The following is a 21,766-nucleotide window of genomic DNA, read 5'->3' as shown; positions in this document are numbered from 1 at the left end:
GAAATGATCAGATATTATTAAAAACCCTAAATATAGTCAGGAGAAATGAAAAATGGCACCAGAGTACAGATCAACCCAACAACTTTTAATTCATTCCTTTCTTTCTCTAATGGGAGAAGTGAAGTAAAGTGAAGTAAATGTTGCTCAGTCATGTCAGACTCTTTGCAACCCCATGAACTATACAGTCCAAAAAATTCTCCAGGCCAGAATACTGGGGTGGGTAACCTTTCCCTTATCCAGGGGATCTTCCCAACCCAACAATCAAACCCAGGTCTCCCACATTGCAGGCGGATTCTTTACCAGCTGAGCCACCAGGGAAGCCCAAGAATACTGGAGAGGGTAGCCTGTTCCTTCTTCAGTGGATCTTCCCAACCCATGAATCGAACTGGGATCTCCTGCTGTTAAAATCTGCATTTACACAGATAATCTACAATTATTTAATATGGAACCTTTACAAAAGACCCTGAGAGGTGAGTTTATAATTTAAAAATAAATACTGAGACACAGGGACTTCTCCGGCGGTCCAGTAGTTAAGACTCCCAAGTTTCCACTGTAGGAGGCATGGGTTCAATCCTTGATCAGGGAATTAAGGTCCCATATGCTGGGCAGTGTGGCCAAAAAATAAAAAATAAAATAAAAATAAATAATGAGCTAGATAAGAAGAAGTTAAGTGCAGTGTCCAATACAGCTAACATGTGGGTAAGAATTCTGGAGAAAAACAGATCCAAGCCCATTCTCAGCTCTACCACATTACCCAACAGCTATGTGATCTTCGGTAGGTTACCAAGCTTCCCTGGGCATTAATTTCCCCCTTCATTAAAAGCATGAAAGTGTGAAAGTGTAGTTGCTCAGTAATGTCTGACTCTTTGCAACCCCACAAACTGTAGCCTACCAGGCTCCTCTGTCCATGGGATTTTCCAAGCAATAGTACTGGAGTGCATTGCCATTTCCTTCTCCATTAAAAGCATGGGCAGTAATAACTCACTGTTGAGAGGATTAAGTGTTGGGAGAAAAATCAAAATGTACAAGGCATTTTAACCTAATTAAATTATAATTCCTAATACAAAGTGATTTCTGTGAATGATTAGAAAATTATAAGGTTTTTTTTGTATGATACTTTAAAAATATATATATGTAGAATTCTACAATCTCAGGATTCACTCTTCTCAGCATCAAAGATCAAGTTACAAAAAAAAAAAAAAAAAACAACTAAACTCATTTGAGTACAATAACATGCTAATAAATATTGTCTTCTTAGTTTGAAATTGAAATAAATGTGTAGATATTAATCAACTGTAACTTTTCAACAGACTCCATAAACTAAATGGAATAAGCAGAAAGACAGTGCAAAAGCACCAAGACATAAAGTGCTATTTAAGACAGGAAGTGTGAATATGAAGGGTTTTTTTCTTTAAAAAGCATGACTTTCAGTATAAGAGAAAGTTTATTAAGTTCTCAACCCTGAAACAAATGCCTGGACTATTTAACAGTTAGTATTTTAAGTGCAGTAATATGTCAGAGACATTAAAAAGCAGAGACATTACTTTGCTGACAAAGGTCCATCTAGTCAAAGCTATGGTTTTTCCAGTAGTCATGTAGGATGTGAGAGTTGGACTATAAAGAAAGGTGACTGCCGAAGAATTGATGCTTTTGAACTGTGGTGTTGGAGAAGACTCTTGAGAGTCCCTTGGACTGCAAGGAGATCCAACCAGTCCATCCTAAAGGAAATCAGTCCTGAATATTCACTGGAAGGACTGATGCTCAAGCTGAAACTCCAATACTTTGGCCACCTGTCGTGAAGAACTGACTCATTGGAAAAGACTCTGATGCTGGGAAAGATTGAGGGCAGGAGGAGAAGGGGACAACAGAGGATGAGATAGCTGGATGGCATCACTGACTCGATCGACATGAGTTTGAGAAAGCTCCGGGAGTTGGTGATGGACAGGGAGGCCTGACGTGCTGCAGTCCATGGGGTCGCAAAGAGTCGGACATGACTAAGCAACTGAACTGAACTGAATATGTCAGATTCTCACAACTTAAGATGTGCATAATTTATAAAAGATTATGTAGGACTGATAAAACTGATAATAATTACAACAATATTGGCTATCATTTAGTCAGCACAGATTTCTCACTTTGTCAGAATAAATCAGTGAGAGAGGAAGGAAAAAAACCTGTTATCTCCATAAAAATGAACTGATGGACACATAGGAAGATTATGTATCTTGTCCAAGGTTCAGTTAGCAAGTTACAGAACAGAGATTTGAACTCATGATTATTTTCACTTCAAAAATCAATATTCTTCCAATAGCAAATTGCTTCTCTAGGTAGAATAGGACATGGAACTAAATGATTGGGAAGATCTCTTGAAAATTTAGGATCTAAAATTCTTTTTACTAATAAGCTAATAAACCTGAAAGTATTAAGCTCCAAGCCTTTGCCCCTCCAAGCAACTCTCTAATCCCAATCCGTTCAGGGAAAAAAGGAAGACATTGAAAAGAAGAGAGAATTACTTAACATTAAATATTTCGGATACCAAAGGGTGATCTTCAGGTAACGACCAGCACTAAGAAAGTAAGAGCACAAGGACGGGAAAGAATTTAAATTAGTCATTAGAGAAGAACTTCCGGACAACAAAAACTGAGACACTTGAACACGTTATCAGAGAACATGATGAGGATAAACTGAAGAAAATACAACCTCGTGAAGGGCTGTCAACACACAAACAGTGTCAACATACACACAAGATGGGGAAGTACAAATACAGCCTACTTGGCTCAGTCTCATTTATAATTTAAAATAGAAAAGAAAAAAAGGGAACTGGTAAAATAAGCTTAACAGCCACAGTCAGAAGACTGCACTACAGTTCTGCCAGCCTAAATACAAGTTAGCAAAATACTAAACTAAATATTTGTGCCACATTTTTCGAAAAACCCATCAATGCATAGGTATTATTTTATATTTTCTGTCAATTCATTATCCAAAAAACACAGCATCTCTATCTCCTCTGCAAATTCAGGTTCAGACTGGAACCAGTGCTTTAGTCTAGGCTCAACATTAGTCATCGCAGATGCACTGGTAAAATAAAACCCAAATTCTGTTTGTTTTTAAAGTATGTTTTGGGAGAATTCTGAATGAAAAGCATCACAACGATAGCTTCCTTTGGGATTAAAAACAAAACACAAAAACTCCATATAACTTTGGTGGAACTGTTAGACCTAGGAGAATCATGTCTGTTTCACACGCCTGTACCCCTTCTCTCACTCTATGAAATCACCCATAGGCAAAGATCCAAAGGTGATCACCTTAGAAAGCGTCAGAGTTAACAATCCTGTCTGTCCCTTTCCAGTGTCAGCTGAGTTTTTATGTGAACCTTTACTAATCTGTAAAAAAAAAAAAAAAAAAAGAGAGCGAAGTCTACATGGTCTTGGTAGTAAGAGGATTCTCTCACTTTTATTATAAAGAGAAATATGCTTCTTTTACAATAAATATGTATTATCAGGGAAAAAGGGTTACTTCCATTAAAAAAAATAAACATATGCAAATCAGCCAAGCTAATGCTTTTATATTTCTTCCCTTCTTTTTCTCTACAGCCACTGTCACCTAAAAGAGAAGTAACCTCTTGGCATCTGGTCCTACCTAAAACTCTCTCCTTTTACACAAGACAGAAGAAAAGACTTCTGACCATCAATTATTTGGCTCTAATAATACACCCCAGTAGCTGAGAGCATAAGCAGTTGGTTTTGGGAGACCTAAACTTTAGGGCAGACCTACCTTGTGAATAGAGAAGGATCTGCATCTCCAGAAGAACACAGGTAAATACCTGCACCAGGTTCTCTAGGCCCAGGAGCTCAAAGACCTCTCGGAGAGGGTAATCGGAGAGGGGGAGTTCATTGAGCCCCGGCCTCTGGCAGATGACAGGTTCATAAACACCATAAAATTTCAGTGATCTTCCTGGAGGTGGAAGGGGCACCTCATAGAGAATATTATGGATGTAGCTCTCAAGAGGCAAAGGTGGTGGCTGCTGTGAGGTAACTGCCTTGTAAAGTTGGATGAGGAATTTCTTGCAGGCCTGCATGAAAGGCAGTGGTGTGATCAAACATATACTTTTTGAAACATACAGGGTGTCTCTGCTGATGTCATAGGAGTTGTATCGCTGGAGTTTCAAAAGGGAAGTTGTATCTCCCTCGTCAATACTGCTCGCCAGTGAATCCATGCTGCAGGAGGATGAAGCGTACACGCTGCTGTAATGCTCTGCATTGTGCATCTGGTAGAGTGTCTGCATTGCTGTGCAGATTTGCTTACTTGTAACTTCTTCATAAAAAGTGAGAACAAAACCGTAGGTACGAGATCCATCTTCCCGGGTAATTATAAATGAGTGGAACTGAGGGTCTTTGTTGTCAGTTTGTGTTCTGAAAGACAGCCCTTTAGGCATGCACAACTGTGGAGGAAGGAGAAGAAAAGCATCAGAAGGCAATATATGAACAAATTCAAACCAGAGAAAAATGGTTGTGAAGTTCTATCTGAGCTTATGACCTTCATTAAGTCATGTAACTTCTCTGAGCCTTAGTTTCTTTATCTATGACATCTGCTGCATCAGTGACCTTAAGACAAAGACACTTTACAAATATTTAAGGACTATTTTTAAAGTCGATAATGTTTCAGAGGAATACAGAAGCAGGTGAAGGTTCATTTGATAAATGGAAAAAAGTTAAAACAGAATAATAAAAACAAAAGTATAATTTTTGCTCTTTTAAACAATATGATACTTTGTCCTTAGAAAAAATAAATGTTAAAAATGGATTGATTTTTCTTTACTGAAGCAGAAGGGTAGAACCAAGACACTTCAGATTACTTCCAGCAGAGATTATGCCCCAGGTCTTGGGAACCAACCAGGATTGAGTTAAATTTGAGAATAAAATTACCTGAAGACTTAAAGATGCTATATTTAAGATACTTTATAAAGCAAAAAAATTAGAATTGAGTCTAAAACATTTTAAACAAGAAAAATTATAGAAAATTTGAAATGTACTAAGGAAAACAGAATTGTAATTCAACTATCCTAAAATCATGATTATTAATTTTTCTATTATTCCTTTCTACTTTGTATTACAATATGCTTTCTGCATAGAAATAATTTTACCATATGACTTTTTTTTCTTTTATTTCAGATTTAATAATTGATCTGGTATAAAATTTAGAAGTTCTCCCAAATCCCCACATTATAAAAAAATTTAATTCCCTTAAGAGTTATGACTTTCATTCAAATTGTGAACAAACACTTATTAACCGCCTTTCTGAGCCAGGCCCTATGATAGTGATAAAACGGTGAGAAATATAGTTTCTGCTCCCCTGGAGTTACCAGTGCAATAAGGACAACAGACTATTAAAAATATATATAAACTATAAACTATGGGAAGTGCTGTGATAGGGTAAACATAGGCTGCTAGGAAAAACACAATAGGAGGACATAAATGAGAAAAGAGGGAGCTACCAGAAAAGGCACTTTCCTGGCAGATCAGTGATAAAAAATCCACCTGTCAGAGCAGGAGACACAGGTCCTATCCCTGGATCAGGAAGATCCCCTGGAGAAGGAAATGGTAACCCACTCCAGTATTCTTGCCTGGGAAATGTCATGGACAGAGGAGCACTGGTGGGCTACAGTCTATGGGGTTGCAGAAGAGTCAGACATGATTTCAGTTCAGTTCAGTTCAGTCGTTCAGTCGTGTCTGACTCCCCATGGACTGAGCACACCAGGCCTCTCTGTCTATCTCCAACTCCCAGAGCTTGCACAAACTCATGTCCATCAAGTCAGTAAGGCCATCCTATCATCTCATCCTCTGTTGTCCCCTTCTCCTCCTGCCTTCAATCCTTGCCAGCATCAGGGTCTTTTCAAATGAGTCAGTTCTTCGCGTCAGGTGGCCAAAGCTTGAGCATCAGTCCTTCCAATGAACATTCTGATGGACTGATTGGATCTCCCTGCAGTCCTAGGAACTCTTAAGACTTTTTTCCAACACCACAGTTCTAAAGCATCAATTCTTTGGCGCTCAGCTTTCTTTATAGTCCAACTCTCACATCCATACATGGCCACTGGAAAAACCACAGCTTTGACTAGATGGACCTTTGTCAGCAAAGTAATGTCTCTGCTTTTTAATATGCTATCTAGGTTGGTCACAGCTTTTCTTCCAAGGAACAAGTATCTTTTAATTTCATGGCTGCAGTCACCATCCACAGTGATTCTGGAGCCCAAAAAGATAAAGTCTCTCACTGTTTCCATTGTTTTCCCATCTATTTGCCATGAAGTGATGGGACCAGATGCCATGATCTTAGTTTTTTGAATGTTGAGTTTTAAGCCAGCTTTTTCACTCTCCTCTTTCACTTTCATCAAGAGGCTCTTTAGTTCCTCTTTGCTTTCTGCCATAAGGGTGGTGTCATCTATATATCTGAGGTTATTGATATTTCTCCCGGCAATCTTGATTCCAGCTTGTGCTTCATCCAGCCCAGCACTTTGCATTATGTACTCTGCATATGAGTTAAATAAGTAGGGTGACAATATACAGCCTTGACATACTCCTTTCCCGATTTGGAACCAGTCTGTTGTTCCCTGTCCAGTTCTAACTATTGCTTCTTGACCTGCATGCAGATTTCTCGGGAGGTAAGTAAGGTGGTCTCAGGAGGTAGGTAAGGTGGACATGACGTAGTGACTAAAAATAACAAATGACCAGGGGAAAAAATGAAGGAAGCCCAAGTGGAGACCTGAGGTAAGTACAGGTGTTAATGAGATGAAATGAAGGCAGAGAGGGCATAGGCAAAAGCCCAGAAGACAGAACGTGAGGTTCACTGTGGGTGGGGAGCAGAATGAAAGGTGTGGGGAGGAGAGTGACTGCAGGAGATATTGAACCCCAAAGGGCCTTGGAGAGTCACAGCATAAGTCTGAGGAGGGGTATGAGAAACCTCTGGAGGGTTTTCAGCAGCACAGGTACAGAAACAGAGGGCTGCTTAGCACATCAACCTTCCGGCATGTGAGGGCGGTGGCTTCCCCAGAGGTTCTAAGCAGGCAGCAGGAATGCTCAGAGCCTCGGAGTCACCCTTGACTCCTTTCTTTCTCGCTCACTCCATTACCCAATCCATCAAAAAAGACCAGTTCTACTTTCAAATATATATTCAGGAGCAGATTACCTCCATCATTACTCTTACTACTCTAATCTAAGCCATACTATTCTCTCATGTGGATGACTATTTAATATAATAGCCTGTTAACCCATCTCCTTGCTTTTGTCCTTGTCCTCAATAACCTGCTCCTCATAGAGCAGCCAAAGTGATTCTTAAAAAAATATGTTCGATCTTGCCACTATTCAAAACCCTCCAATGGTCTCTCATATTGTTAGAAGGTGAAATCTTCACACTACAAGGCCCCTGTGAGGCCCTACATCACTCGGCCCCAGCAGCTCTTGCTCCACCCTCCACTGCTCTTCAGCTCACCTACTCTGCTGTGGGTCTTCAGACAATCCTAGTCCTCAGCCTTCAATCCACCCTAACTGACACCTGCTAGAACACAGGAGGGCCACTCTGCCAAACCCTACCCAAACTGCAGATCTGTAAGCAGAATGATGGCTTTGTTTTAAAACAACAGGTCAAATCCAATCTGCCACATGCCTTGAAAGTAAAATCTTATTGGTACACAATCGCACTCCCTTTAAGCACTGTCTAGCTGGTTTTGCACTACAACAAGAGCTGAATCACTGTGACAGAGACTGCACGGCCCACAACACTCAGCTATTTACTATCTGGCCCTTTGTGTGGGGGGAAAAAAAACAGCAAGTCTATGTTTTAAGTCACTTAAGTAACACTGAGATGGTTTGTTATGCAGCTTACCCAAAACAGTTCCTTACTTCCTGTAAGTCTCCATATAACTACCTTAAAGAGGCCTTAATTTCTTTTTCCATTAAAAAAATAGTGTTTTCATCCCATAAATGCCATTAAAATGTCACTTCTCCTCTAAAAAGCTTTTATTGAATGAAGCAGTTAAAGCCTTGCACCACAGTATATGTACACTGCATATGTATGACACACATCAGTAGTTTCTCTAATTTTGTTTCATCTCTAGACTGAAAAACTACTCAAGCACTGGTAATAGCTTTAACCATTCAAGAGTACCACACATGGAACAATGTAGTATTTGGGCCATAATAAATGGTGACTGATAAAGGTAAAAAGCAAAAACTGTGAAGCTCAGCATAAATATCTCAGTGAAAATGTCTTTACATTTCACATCACTGAACATGAGAATTGGAAACAGCTATAGTAGCTTTACTCCTTGGAAGGAAAGTTATGACCAACCTAGATAGCATATTCAAAAGCAGAGACATTACTTTGCCAACAAAGGTTCGTCTAGTCAAGGCTATGGTTTTTTCTGTGGTCATGTATGGATGTGAGAGTTGGACTGTGAAGAAGGCTGAGTGCCAAAGAATTGATGCTTTTGAACTGTGGTGTTGGAGAAGACGCTTGAGAGTCCCTTGGACTGCAAGGAGATCCAACCAGTCCATTCTGAAGGAGATCAGCCCTGGGATTTCTTTGGAAGGAATGATGCTAAAGCTGAAACTGCAGTACTTTGGCCACCTCAGGCAAAGAGTTGACTCACTGGAAAAGACTCTGATGCTGGGAGGGATTGGGGGCAGGAGGAGAAGGGGACGACAGAGGATGAGATGGCGGATGGCATCACTGACTCAATGGACGTGAGTCTGGGTGAACTCCGGGAGTTGGTGATGGACAGGGAGGCCTGGCATGCTGCGATTCATGGGGTTGCAAAGAGTCGGACACGACTGAGCGACTGATCTGATCTGATAGTAGCTTTAATCATTATTATATATGTATGTTGACAAAAATTAAATTAATGTGTATATTTGGGCAGAATAAGATACAGATTTAGATAAAACACATGAATATCTGGATTTGTTGGGGGGAAATTTTGCTTATTCCTAATCTTGGGGAAAAAAAGGCCATGGCAGGATATTTTCATAATTAGGCCTTTAGATTAAGGTTGCTTTCATTATAACAAGTCAATGAGATCCTCTACTGATTATGAATGAAAATTCATCTGACACATTTACTAGAGTCAATAAAGGTTATAGGAAGGATGATGTGAATCAGTCTTGCCTCAGGCTAAGCTCAAACGTGCACAGCATAGTGCGTGGCATACGTAAGTGTCTTTTAAATGAATGAATAAATCAACGAACAAGAAAACAATCAAAAACAGTTCAGGGAACAGGATCAGATTTAGTTCATCTCTTCATTCAGTCCATAGTTCTCTTATATCAAGTAGGCAATACACAGTGACCTCCAAAGTCAACATAAAGACTTAATTTAATTGACAGGCTTTCCTGACATCATAAACCATTAAATTCAAGCTCAAACTGTTTTTGAAGAGCTGCCAAATATTCCCTTAAGGGTCTGTAGCTTTCTTTAGCATGCATTCAGACATTTACAGGAAAAGCTTGCCAAAAGTTATGCCCAAAGGGAAGAATGACTTTCTATGCTACAGATAGCAGATGTAGGAATTCTTAAACTCTCCTACAAATAAAAAAAAAAAAAAAAATAAGAATTATATTTCTAATCTGGGAACCATAGTTGGAAAATGCTATTGTTTTTCATTTTTAACAGTGAGAATCATATGACTTATTTTTCATAATTCTAAACTATAAATCAAGATTTGCTCACCATGACAATCAATATCTTTTATCCTCTAATACTGATGTTTACTAACAATATCCTCTCCCCACCCCACTCTCACGACAACTAAAAAACTTAAGAGCTGTCACTGCTAATCAGATTGTCATTGGCTAGATTACTCGAGCCACAGTAGGCTCACAATGCTGTCTGTGTACCTTTCTTGGTTTGAGTGACCAAATATCCTTATTATCTCTCTGGATTCTTTTAGTCAGTGTGGCTAGAACTGCAACAATTTTTCCCCCATTTTCTATGGCTCTATCAATCCCATTCCTTTTCTCTTATGTTACAAATAAAAGCTATTGAGAAAACTCTTAATGAGTCGGTTAGTTTTCTGTTCCTTCCTTCTTTCCTTCTCTTTCCCTTCTTCATTTAATAAACATTTACTTTATGTCATATATTGCATTAGATCTTGATAACTCAGAAGACAAATATGAAAATAATTTTTTACCTCTGGGAGCTTACACTCTAATAGGAAACAGAGACATATAAACCAACAGTTACAAAATAATGTGATCCCTATTGCTACAGAGAGTGTTCAACATGTTTCAGGAACAGAGAAGACAGAGCACCTAACTATTCCTGCTTAAGAGATAGTTTTGCAGTAGAGGTGATACCTGATCAAAGATGGGGAAGCGAAGTTCTGTAAGCAAGCATATACTCCTTCATTTATTTAATGGTCTGAACCTCAACTATGTGCAAAGCTAAGGATATGGTGGTTTAGTCGCTAAGTGGTATCTGACTCTTTGCAACCCCATGGAATGTAGACCGCCAGGCTCCTCTGCCTGTTGGATTTTCCAGGCAAGAATGCTGGAGGGGACTGCATTTCCTTCTCCAAGGGATCTTCCCGATCCAGGGATCAAACCTACATTTCCTGCTAAGCCGGCGAATTCTTTAACTCTGAGCCATCTATCACAATCAGTAAGAGTGTGTTCCTGTCCTAATGGTTCTTACTTTATAGCAGGAGACAAGGAGTAGGACAACCAGCTATATAATTAATTAATTGTAACTGTAATGGTGCTACAAAAAGGTACATGGTGCCAAGAGAACTTAAGGGGACCTGGCTAAATGTTGGAAGGGTGGTGAAGGTGGTGGTCAGGGATAGCTTCTTTGAGGAAATCATGTTTAAAATGAAATCTGAAATGTCAATATGAAGAATTCACTAGAGGAAGAAGTGGAAGAGAGACAGGAAAATGTCTTCCTTTCAGAGAGGAAGGAAAGCAGAAACAGAAGCTGTAGTGTGGAGAATGAAAAAGACAGGCAGCAGGGGGTCAGTTACAATGTATCCTTTACTCTTTACTCTTCATTCCACTCCACTCTTCTTTGGGATCAAAGTAAACAGTAAACTGAGCTTTATAAACAGCTATATAATAGTTATTAGTCTTCAATTATCTGAAAATTTATATATCAGATGTTTTATTTAGGACATATATACAAAATGGAATCTTAATATTTCACAGAACATGCTTAAAAAGCTACTGACCACATTTTCTTCCTAACCATTCCTAGGTTCACCACATTCTTAAGTATAAGCTCTGTCTACTAGAACATTACATAGACAGTCACAGACGCTAATACACAGTTTTCATTAGGAGATCTGAAATGGAGGGGGGGGGGGACTTCAGCTCCATTTGCATTGCTTTGTTTCATTTAAGAGGAAAGGTATGGCTCTGAAGCAAATTTGTCAAATGTTGACATCTGTTACTTCTTGGTGGTGGGTATATGATTTTTTTTTTCTCTCTGCTTTATGATACTTCCATTTTTTTCCCACAAAAATCTGTGAATCCACAACCAAAAGAGATATAAAAGCAATTTTTTTTTTTGCACACTCAAAAATATTTTATTGATAGTGATGTGACATTAAAAAGTTTAATAACATTAAGTTTATAAGCAATTGCTCTAAGCAATATAGTAGAAGGTACAAGATTAGAATACAGATCTATGAATATATATCCCTACCTGGACTATAGGACATCCAAACCCAAAGAAAAGGAAGAATTGAGGAAAAGTTTTAAATGAACAGGAGATTTACTACAACAAATAATAGAAGTTCCAAGACTTCCTTTGAGAAATTAAGCATGATAGTTAAAAGTTCAAATTATATAGTTTTCTTTTTTTTTTCACCTGTTTCAAAAGCAATTAATTCAGAAAATTTCAAATGTCACATACTTATTTGCTGTTACATATGCATTGCACTCATATACGGGATTTTTTGTTGTTGTTTAACAAGTTTCATTGCTTTGGGGGACTTAATTTGTATGAAATTAGTGTCACACACTAGTAAAGTGATGTTTAAAATTCTCCGAGCCAGGCAATACACGAACCGTGAACTTTCAGATGTTCAAGCTTGTTTTAGAAAAGGCAGAGGAACCAGAGATCAGATTGCCAACATCCACTGGATCATGGAAAAAGAGAGTTCCAGAAAAACATCTATTTCTGCTTTATTGACTATGCCAAAGCCTTTGACTGTGTGGATCACAGTAAACTGTGGAAAATTCTGAAAGAGATGGGAATACCAGACCACTTGACCTGTCTCCTGAGAAACCTATATGTAGGTCAGGAAGCAACAGCTAGAACTGGACATGGAACAACAGACTGGTTCCAAATTGGGAAAGGAGTACGTCAAGGATGTATATTGTTACCCTGCTTATTTAACTTAAATGCAGAGTACATCATGAGAAACGCTGGGTTGGAGGAAACACAAGCTGGAATCAAGATTGCTGGGAGAAATATCAATAACCTTAGATATGCAGATGATACCACCCTCATGGCAGAAAGTGAAGAAGAACTGAAGAGCTTCTTAATGAAAGTGAAAGAGGAGAGTGAAAATGTTGGCTTAAAGCTCAACATTAAGAAAACTAAGATCGTGGCATCTGGTCCCATCACTTTATGGCAAAGAGATGCGGAAACGGTGGAAACAGTGGCTGACTTTATTTTTCTGGGCTCCAAAATCACTGCCGATGGTGACTGCAGCCATGAAATTAAAAGACAATTACTCCTTGGAAGGAAAGTTATGACCAACCTAGACAGCATATTAAAAAGCAGAGACATTACTTTGTCAACAAAGGTCCATCTAGTCAAGGCTATGGTTTTTTCAGTGGTCATGTATGGATGTGAGAGTTGGACTGTGAAGAAAGCTGAGCTCAGTAAGAATTGATGCTTTTGAACTGTAGTGTTAGAGAAGACTCTTGAGAGTCCCTTGGACTGCAAGGAGATCCAAACAGTCCATCCTAAAGGAGATCAGTCCTGGGTGTTCATTGGAAGGACTGATGTTGAAGCTGAAACTCCAATACTTTGGGCACCTGATGCGAAGAGCTGACTCATTTGAAAAGACCCTGATGCTGGGAAAGATTGAGGGCAGGAGGAGAAGGGGACAACAGAGGATGAGATGGTTGGATGGCATCACTGACTCAATGGACATGGGTTTGGGTGGACTCCGGGAGTTGGTGATGGACATGGAGGCCTGGCATGATGCAGTTCATGGGGTCGCAAAGAGTCGGACACGACTGAGAGACTGAACTGAACTGAATGATCCTTATTTAAAGCTCCACTTTGTTTAGCAGAATGAGTGATACTATAGAAGGCAGTAACTTACTGGAGTGGAATTTTGCTAAAGCTAACAACAAAGCTTTCTATCTTTAAGTGGGAATAAATTATAGATTCATACAAATGCACTTACTAATAAATCAAAGAGGAAATTAAGGGCAGTAAATCTATGACCCAAATGCATACTAGTTTAATGGAATGCTTTACAGAGATTTTCAAGGAGTACTAGTAAATCCTTTTAGATCTGCAGCAAAAAACAAAATGCCGTATTGTGTTTAAGCATCAAAACACAAGCCTACAAGTCTGTTCTTCAGAGGGAAATGTTTCCTGTTTACATAAAATAACTCAGAGACAACAGATAAAGAAAATATTAAAGACAGTCAAGGAAGCAGACAATTGCTTTAGAGATAAATGCTGCTGCTGCTGCTAAGTTACTTTAGTTGTATCCGACTCTGTGCGACCCCACAGACGGCAGCCCACCAGGCTCCCCCGCCCTTGGAATTCTCCAGGCAAGAACACTGGAGTGGGTTGCCATTTCCTTCTCCAATGCATGAAAGTGAAAAGTGAAAGTGAAGTCGGTCAGTCGTGTCCAAGTCTTTGTGACCCCATGGACTGTAGCCTACCAGGCTCCTCCATCCATGGGATTTTCCAGGCAAGAGTACTGGAGTGGGTTGCCATTTCCTTCTCCAAAAGATAAATGCTAGACAGAGGCAAAGGTTAACACAGATATCTTACTATTAAGACATCCAAATGATTAAAAGTAATAAAATACATCAAGTGCGGCATTTTGTTCAAATGACTATGGATTCATATGATAATAAGAATCTAGTTTTGGACACCATTCTGACTTCTCACATAATAATTTATAAATACTTTGAAATGTATCACTAATTTAAGAAAATTAGTGTTATAATCCATTTACATTCTTATCCATTCTTCCAATGTTTCATTAGGTACTCTTTTATATCATTAATATCTTTCCATTAATTTTCTGACATAAGCAGCTGATAATTTATTTTCTGTCACTGCTTTTTGCTGACTATTTTAGTAAGAAGCTTGTCTGCACTTCTCCAAGTCTCATAAATATGACTAACAGTTGTATTCTGCTTAATATCTACAGCACTGTCTTCACCAAAGATGAGGCTAGGCCCTACAGTATTAACTTCTAGCAAAGTGACATCTCCTGTTACTCTAGTATAGGGCAACAGTTTAGAGAAGTAACTATACCATGCTCTGTAAAGAATCAAAGTCGAAGTACCATATGCCTTAGTCATCTGTCCTTAGAAAAGGTACCATGAAATTCCCTTCTTGGAGTAACATCAGACTGGAATGGGTTTACTGTGATATAGAAATATCATATCCCTGAGAGCAGGTGAAAACCAAGTTATTAAAAACATATAGTTTTTCTTTGGGGGAAGTAGCATGCAGGTGGGAAAAAAGTGAACTAGAGAGTAAAAATAATCTGGATTTAATCTCTGAGACTCCCTGTACAACTTTGGGCAACTAACTTAATCTCTGTAAAATATGAATAATAATCCTCACTCGGTATGTGTAAGCAAGTATGTGAAAGTAACACATATAAGGGACCTAACAGGTATCTACTAAATATTTTCTTCCCTTAGAGTATCACATCATAATGGGATCCTTTGGTTCCACCTTTAAAATACTCATAAAGAACCACATCTATGTGTCTTAGTCTACCTTTAATCATTTTTGTCCCTATGGTGCCTGATCTCTGATTTGCTCACTTTGGGACCCCCTGATTTTTATAACTGCAGAGTTCATGGAGGTACAAAATATTTTCCAGATTTCTAAGAAGAACTGTTCCTAACTGACCTGAAAATTATGACTGACTACTTTTAAGAACCTCTAATGGGACAATTATGACCGACTGTATTTTTAAGAACCTCTAATGGGACTTACAATCACCACTGGTAACTCATTACATTATTTTAAATTCCTTATAAACAAATTCCTACTAACATCTAAATGAGGCACTTAAGTTCCTTTCCTACCTTACTTTGTGAACATAATAAATTACAGACCCATCATATAACATTCCTTGAAATATGAAAACTATAATCATGTACCTTCCATCAGGCTCCTCTCCAGGAACCAAACTATTATCACTGTTGTCAAAGAATCTATGTATTAATTAATGCAAATTCACCACACAGCTTAATGGCAGGAAAAGAAAACAGGCTGCTTAGGGGCTGTTGTATGTACTAATTAGCTATGGGGATCTTAGGCAAGTTACTTAGCTTCTCTGAGCTTCATTTTCCACAGCTGGAAAGTAAGGATAATACTATTTAAAAAATTTTTTTATTTAAAGGCTTAAATGAAATGAAATAATGTACAAATTCAAAATATAGTCACAACTGTCATATTAATAAAATAAAAAGAAGGCCTTGAAGAGGAGAAAAAAACCACATACCATGTTTACTGCATCTTGATCAAAAGGGTTCCATTCTATATTCTGAGGATAGTGGGCCAGAACTTTGGATTTGAATGTTCTTCTCAAAGGACTCTGGTCAAAATTTTCACCTACAACAGATAATTAATAATTAGTTAATATGCAGAATTTTTTCAAAAGCATGTCATAATTTTATTTTTATTTTGTAAATACACTGAGTGATAGTGTTGAAATCTGATTCACTTTCTACCTCTAATAGTCTGGCTTGTAAATTTTTCCATGGACAACTAAAAAGGAACTTTTAATAAGAGACGTGCATTTAAAACTTCATAATACAAATTTTAAAATCCTGGCTAGACAACTAATACTAAAAATCAAGATACGCTAAAATAATCCTTGCTGTGACCTAATTACTGTCCTCATTTCAACACATGATGACCAAAAAAAAAAAAAATCCTATTTGGAAACATTTAACTCACTAAAGAAACATTTCAAAATAAACTAACTGTAACTAAGATTCTGAAATTTTTTACATATATAAACTTAATGGTGCAGTGCCCAAAGGAGGCAAGTTTGCTTGAGTTTTCACAAAATCCTCTGATAAACGTGATAAACGTGACTGCATCTCCACGCTTTTACAAGAATTAATAGAATCAGAAACATCATTACTGAGTTGTCTGGTTTAGTAAACAGGACACATTAAAGAACACTAACCTCTAAAAAGAAGCTATTCTAAGCCAAATTAATCACCTGTTAAAATCCTGAAAAGGTAAAAGGCTATGCTTTGATCATTACATATAACAAAATTCAGTAAAGCTGTCAGCTCAGTTCTTTAAAGTCTTAACCAAATTAACTTCCGTGAGACCTGCTGCCTCCAAATGCCTTAGTTTCATAAAATATTTTAATATGGACAGATCTTAAATTCTCAGTGTCAAAAAGTTGAGATTAAGGAATTAGAAAGACCTTGGGAGCAATACCATCTGTCTCTTGTGTTTTTTTCTACTTTTTAAGTTCTAATTACAAAACACAAGCTGATATATTCAAAGATAAATGCTACTTACCAGTAATTGTACAAACAAAAATATCATAAAACAATTCATGAGTCACATGTGGACACCTAGTTAGATTCAGTTTCCATCTCTGGTAAAAATCTAAAAGATGTATCCTAAAACACCTTTCAGTGAGAAACTTAACAGATCTCAGACGCAGGGAAAAGTCACACTCTAAAATTTTGTTGGAGAATGCAATATAAAACACACAGGAGTGTTTTGAATATAGGCACATAATTTAAACAGATCTGTTGCAACAACTAACCTATTACTTCTAATTTAGGCCTTTGGCTAACAATCTTTTTCCTTTGGATTCCTCTTCGTTATTTAGGCAAGCACTCCATCTCTCTATCTTTCTACCTCATATTTTCATCTTCTAAGTGACACAGTAAAGAGCTTTCACTTCTAGAAGAGAAACTGTCAAAGGTGTCCCCAGTGAATGTTTATCAATTTCTGCACCATGCTTCTAGGGTATGTGAACATGGGAAAAGTCAGTGGACAATACGAAACCGTTTAAGAGTCACTATGTCCGAAGAAATGAGTCAGGGTTCACGGTTGATTTCACAAAGAGTAAATGGTATCTTTAGCTGGTACTAGATTCTTATGTAAACACTAAGAATTTTTAGATTATTTACTTCTTCATTAAAAAAAAAGGTTATATTTCACTTCAGTTTAAGTCAGAGAAAAAGCAAAACTAGAATCCTCTCCTGGTTCTAAGGTTTATGCTGCTGACTGTGCCAGTGACACAGCAAAAGGATAATCTCACCTTAGATAATACCCAGCCATCAAGAAACCCTCTCCTTTACCTGCCCTCAAATACCAAAAATGCTTATTTTATCATTCACAAATGTAAATAAAATATGAAATACTGCAGGGGCAGAAGAAACAGCATATAATGAGGATATAAATCCTTGCAACACTTACCTTTTAATGGATTTCTGCCTGAGTTTGGTTAAAATAGTAACTTTATCTTCATTCATATATCAAGTTATTAATGTGACAGGAAATAAATCAGAAAAAGTCATGACACTGCTATTTTCAACATAATTGTCCTGTTAACTAAGGAACACCACACCCTAGAGGAACAATGAATCAACCAGAAGAGAGAAAGAAAACCACCTTGAGAGAAAAAGAATTTCACAAAAACAAAACCCCATGAAACAGAAATACAAATCTAACAAAAGAAAAACAGAACCATCATCACCACTGCCACCACTACCACCACCACTTCTTATTAGACTGCTCTAAAAGAGGCGGGGAGATCATTGCTATATATACAGCTGTCTTGGCAAATATTATTTTGAAGAAAATGTGGAGAGAAGCTGACTGAAAATTCTGACAACACTGTTAAGGATCTAGAAGTGAGTAAATGCAGCTATTCCTATTAATATCAGTCAAATAAAAGAATCCTTGAGATGACTTTTGGAGATGTGAGACAGGGGAACCTAACCTTTGCATTTTGAACCCATAAACCTCTAACTTAGAATTTACTGTTAGGTTAACAGGAAAAATGAACCAGTCTAAGAATCTGGATTCCAAGGAAATGGAAATTACATAAGGATGCTTTAATTAACCTAAAATCCACCTTTCAAACACTATCCTGAAATAAACAAGGATTATAAATTTGTGCAATTATTAATATCCCCCGCAACAAGTAGACTTAATTTCAAGTAATATTGCCAAATAACCTCCTACTAAACTTAAACTACAATTAAACCTTTCCTCCTAAGAAAATAGAACATATCTGCCAAGACAGCTTAAAGACTAATGAATTAATTTCTTCAAGGCTTGAAGCAAATGAGATCTTTACAAAAATTAAGATGCAAATAAGAGAACAGAAATACAAAATAACAAATTTTTTTGCCTAAGCAAAACTGAATAATGAAACAATTATGATGGATTTGGGGTGAATTAAAATAATAACTTCTAACACCTCAACTTTTTATTTTTACCTGAAGTCGTATTTGCAGCATCTTGGCTCTTGCCATGACGATCTGCTTCTAGCCATTGGTACAAAACTACATAATGTAATAGAAATAAAAAAGCTTTTATGAACAAAGAAACACAAACAAAAAAGCAATAATGACTTTGAAGAATGGAAAATAAGAATTAAAAAAATTAAACAAAAGCAATTAAACATGAGACATTAACATCAACAGAACACAACACCAATAGTATGTAGCTTATAGGCTATTAGTGATAAGAAAGCAAAGAGAATAAGTAATTGCATTTTAATGTAATAAGTGAAATGCCATTTAAACATCTGTAACAATTATTCATATGGGAAAAGGTGCATGTTCTTTTCTTAATGCTAATTTAAAAAGAAGTATCAGCAGAAAGCTAATGCCAGATATAATAAAATATGATAGTAAGACTAAATGACGAACTATGGAAATTGCATCCCAACTTCTGTAAACCTATCAGATTGGCTGAAGTTCAAGAAACTGACTATACCAAAATCTGATAAGTATGCAAAGAGACAGAACGCTCATAAATTGCTGGCGGTAATGCAAAAAGGTATAACCTCTTAGGAAAGACAGTTTGGCAATTTTTACAAGGCTAAACATAGTCCATATGATCTTACAACCCCTGTCTAACCAGTAGAAAAAAGTCAGACAAATTCCAAGAGGAGCAACCTACAATACACCTGGATGAATACTTGTCAAAACTGTCAAGGTCATCAAAAACAAGTAAGGTCTCAGAAACTATCATAGCTGAGAGGAGCCTAAGGAGAGAAGAAAGGTGTAATGTGGTATACTGGATGGGCTCCTCCAACACAGAAAGGACATTGAGTAAACACCAGGAAATTTGAATAAAGTATAGATTTTAGTTAACAATAATATTGATTCATTAATTACAACACATGTATGGCACCACCCTAGGTTGTAAATGATAGGGAAAACTATGTGCATGGATGGGGGGTTGTGTGTGAGAACTCTGTATTAGCTTCTCAATTTTTCTGTAAATCTAAAACTGTTTCTAAAAATCAAGTCTGTTTAAAAAATTTTTTAAACAAGTCTTTAAAACTTTTACAAATTGTAAAGTTTAAATTAAAAAAAATTTTTTTAATTAAAAAATGATTTAATGTAAGGACAAAAACATATATTACATCCAATCTTTTAATTATTCTATCTTTTGTAAATTACTATGCAAACACAAGCTGAAGTTTGCTCAGTAAAGATTCCATTAGTCAACTATCCTCTTAGGTACTTTAAGAAATATCAACTCTTGGGGAAAAGTTTTACTACAATGAGGACACAAGCTATTAAAATATTCACACCTGGGGTGAAGGGGGGAATTTACAGTAGAGCTCTGTGACTAAATATATACTATGGCATTTCCTCTTTCTGGGTCAAAAGAATAACAACTACAAATGAGAGAGGGGAGTAGCAGAGTAGAATAATATTGGACTACTCCAAGCAGCAAAAAATCTCCCCGTTTGGAAAAGTGAGCACAAACTTTACTACTGATACTGAATATCCTTCTTATAAAAATGAGACACAAAGCATGGAAACTAATCCATTCAATGGTCTGACAATTCTGCCCAGCTCTCATCTAAAGCCTAAATGTGCCCTGATAAAGGTAGAAACTCTTGGTTGTGTTCAGAGTATCGCTGCCATTATATTTACCAACAGTCCCAATTATTTCATATAGCCGTTGTTTCTGGTTTCATTGGCCAAAAATAAAAAAATACGAAAGTTATTTTAGATCATTTTATTCTGACCAGTTATACAGAAAATGGTACATAAGCAAAAATAATGTTAATAGATTTGAGGTTCAATTATTTTATCACTACCTCCAGATCCCAAAATCCAATTAACTATGGTCTAAATAATTGAGAGAACTTCCAGTGAAATAAGTGCATCTGCTTCATGCAAAGCTATAATGAGAATCACCATTAGACCAAATTTGGATTGCAGTCTACTTTATAGCATATATATTAAAAAAGATAATGTATAACTACAAAAGAAATGTGAATAATGTTTCACTTAACATACAAAAATGTATACAGGCAGGTCCAGAAGGACTGAGCTCTAATATTTCTTAAACTCTCACAGTTTCTGAAATATGGCATATTATAAAGTGTCTGAGCCTCCTTTGACTTTGTAGATGACGTCAGAATATCAATAATATACCTCTTTCCCCTGTGGTTGGGAGCACAAGGTCTGACCTTCTGGAAGCTCCACGTTTCCTTTCAACTGGCAATGGGAGCAGGGACACTGCCCCTGCTCCAGCCACTGGTGAGGATTTCTCTAGTCTGTGCATGACATTGTAAGCAGAGAGAGATCTGTGAATCTCGGAGCTATTTCTCAGGCTGAATGTCCCCGTTATGTATTTCTTCACTCATTTCCTCTCTGAACCTTCTCACTCCTAGGGCCCCAGTGAATTCCCTTCTTCATTATCCATTTCCACCACAGCCTATTTCTGAGCAGGGTATTTCTCCACAAAACAAGGCCAAGGCTCCCAATACTTCCCTATGTGCCTATCCCTGAAGGATGTCACTGAAGTCTAGATGTTTTAAAGAAAGTTTGTTGATGGGAACAATGAAAACAGAAGGGAAGCTGAAACAGGTAATCTCTTCCACCCTGTCTTTTTTTCATTTTATTCCTTTTCTCTCTAAAGGGAAGTTAAAACATAGACACACACACGTGGACAGAATGCTCACAATCAGTAAATCTTCCTCAGTATGATAACAAAGGTGACAGAAGTAAATGGAGACACTATGGATGCTACCTATGATGAAACCCATGCTGAGGCAAAGAAAAAGGGACGATGTGGTGGTGACAACTCCTCCTTCCCATGTCTACCTCCAAAGGTCTCCAAATGTTTGCCTCCCAAGACCCAACCTGAATTGGCATAAGCGGGAGCTGGGAAGGGGAACACTAGGGCAGCAGTGGGATTTCCCTGGTGGCTCAGACAGTAAAGCGTCTGCCTAAAACGCAGGAGACCCGGGTTCAGTCCCTGGGTCGGGAAGATCGCCTGGAGAAGGAAATGGCAACCCACTCCAGTATTCTTGCCCGGAAAATCCCAT

At 37.6% G+C, this 21,766-nt stretch overlaps 1 protein-coding gene across 5 annotated transcripts in view; it reads right to left on the bottom strand.

Moving 5' to 3' along the window:
- The window catches only part of DENND5B (DENN domain containing 5B), a 221,050-nt gene that overhangs the window by 104,066 nt on the left and 95,218 nt on the right, over positions 1-21,766 (bottom strand). For 2 of the 5 annotated variants that reach the window (XM_061417469.1, XM_061417471.1), the window contains exons 2-4: positions 18,687-18,752; positions 15,707-15,816; positions 3,775-4,441 (exon numbers count right to left, since the gene is read on the bottom strand). In XM_061417469.1, the coding sequence (XP_061273453.1) occupies positions 3,775-4,441; positions 15,707-15,816; positions 18,687-18,752 (843 nt within the window). Of the gene's footprint in view, positions 1-3,774; positions 4,442-15,706; positions 15,817-17,658; positions 18,601-18,686; positions 18,753-21,766 lie in introns of those variants that run through there. The other 3 variants (XM_061417470.1, XM_061417472.1, XM_061417474.1) reach the window with 2 other exon arrangements.

The sequence above is a fragment of the Bos javanicus genome, chromosome 5 (assembly GCF_032452875.1).
Source record: "Bos javanicus breed banteng chromosome 5, ARS-OSU_banteng_1.0, whole genome shotgun sequence".
Lineage (NCBI taxonomy): Eukaryota > Metazoa > Chordata > Mammalia > Artiodactyla > Bovidae > Bos > Bos javanicus.
Note: the sequence above shows the minus strand (reverse complement) of the source record. Positions and strands in the feature narration are given on the sequence as shown.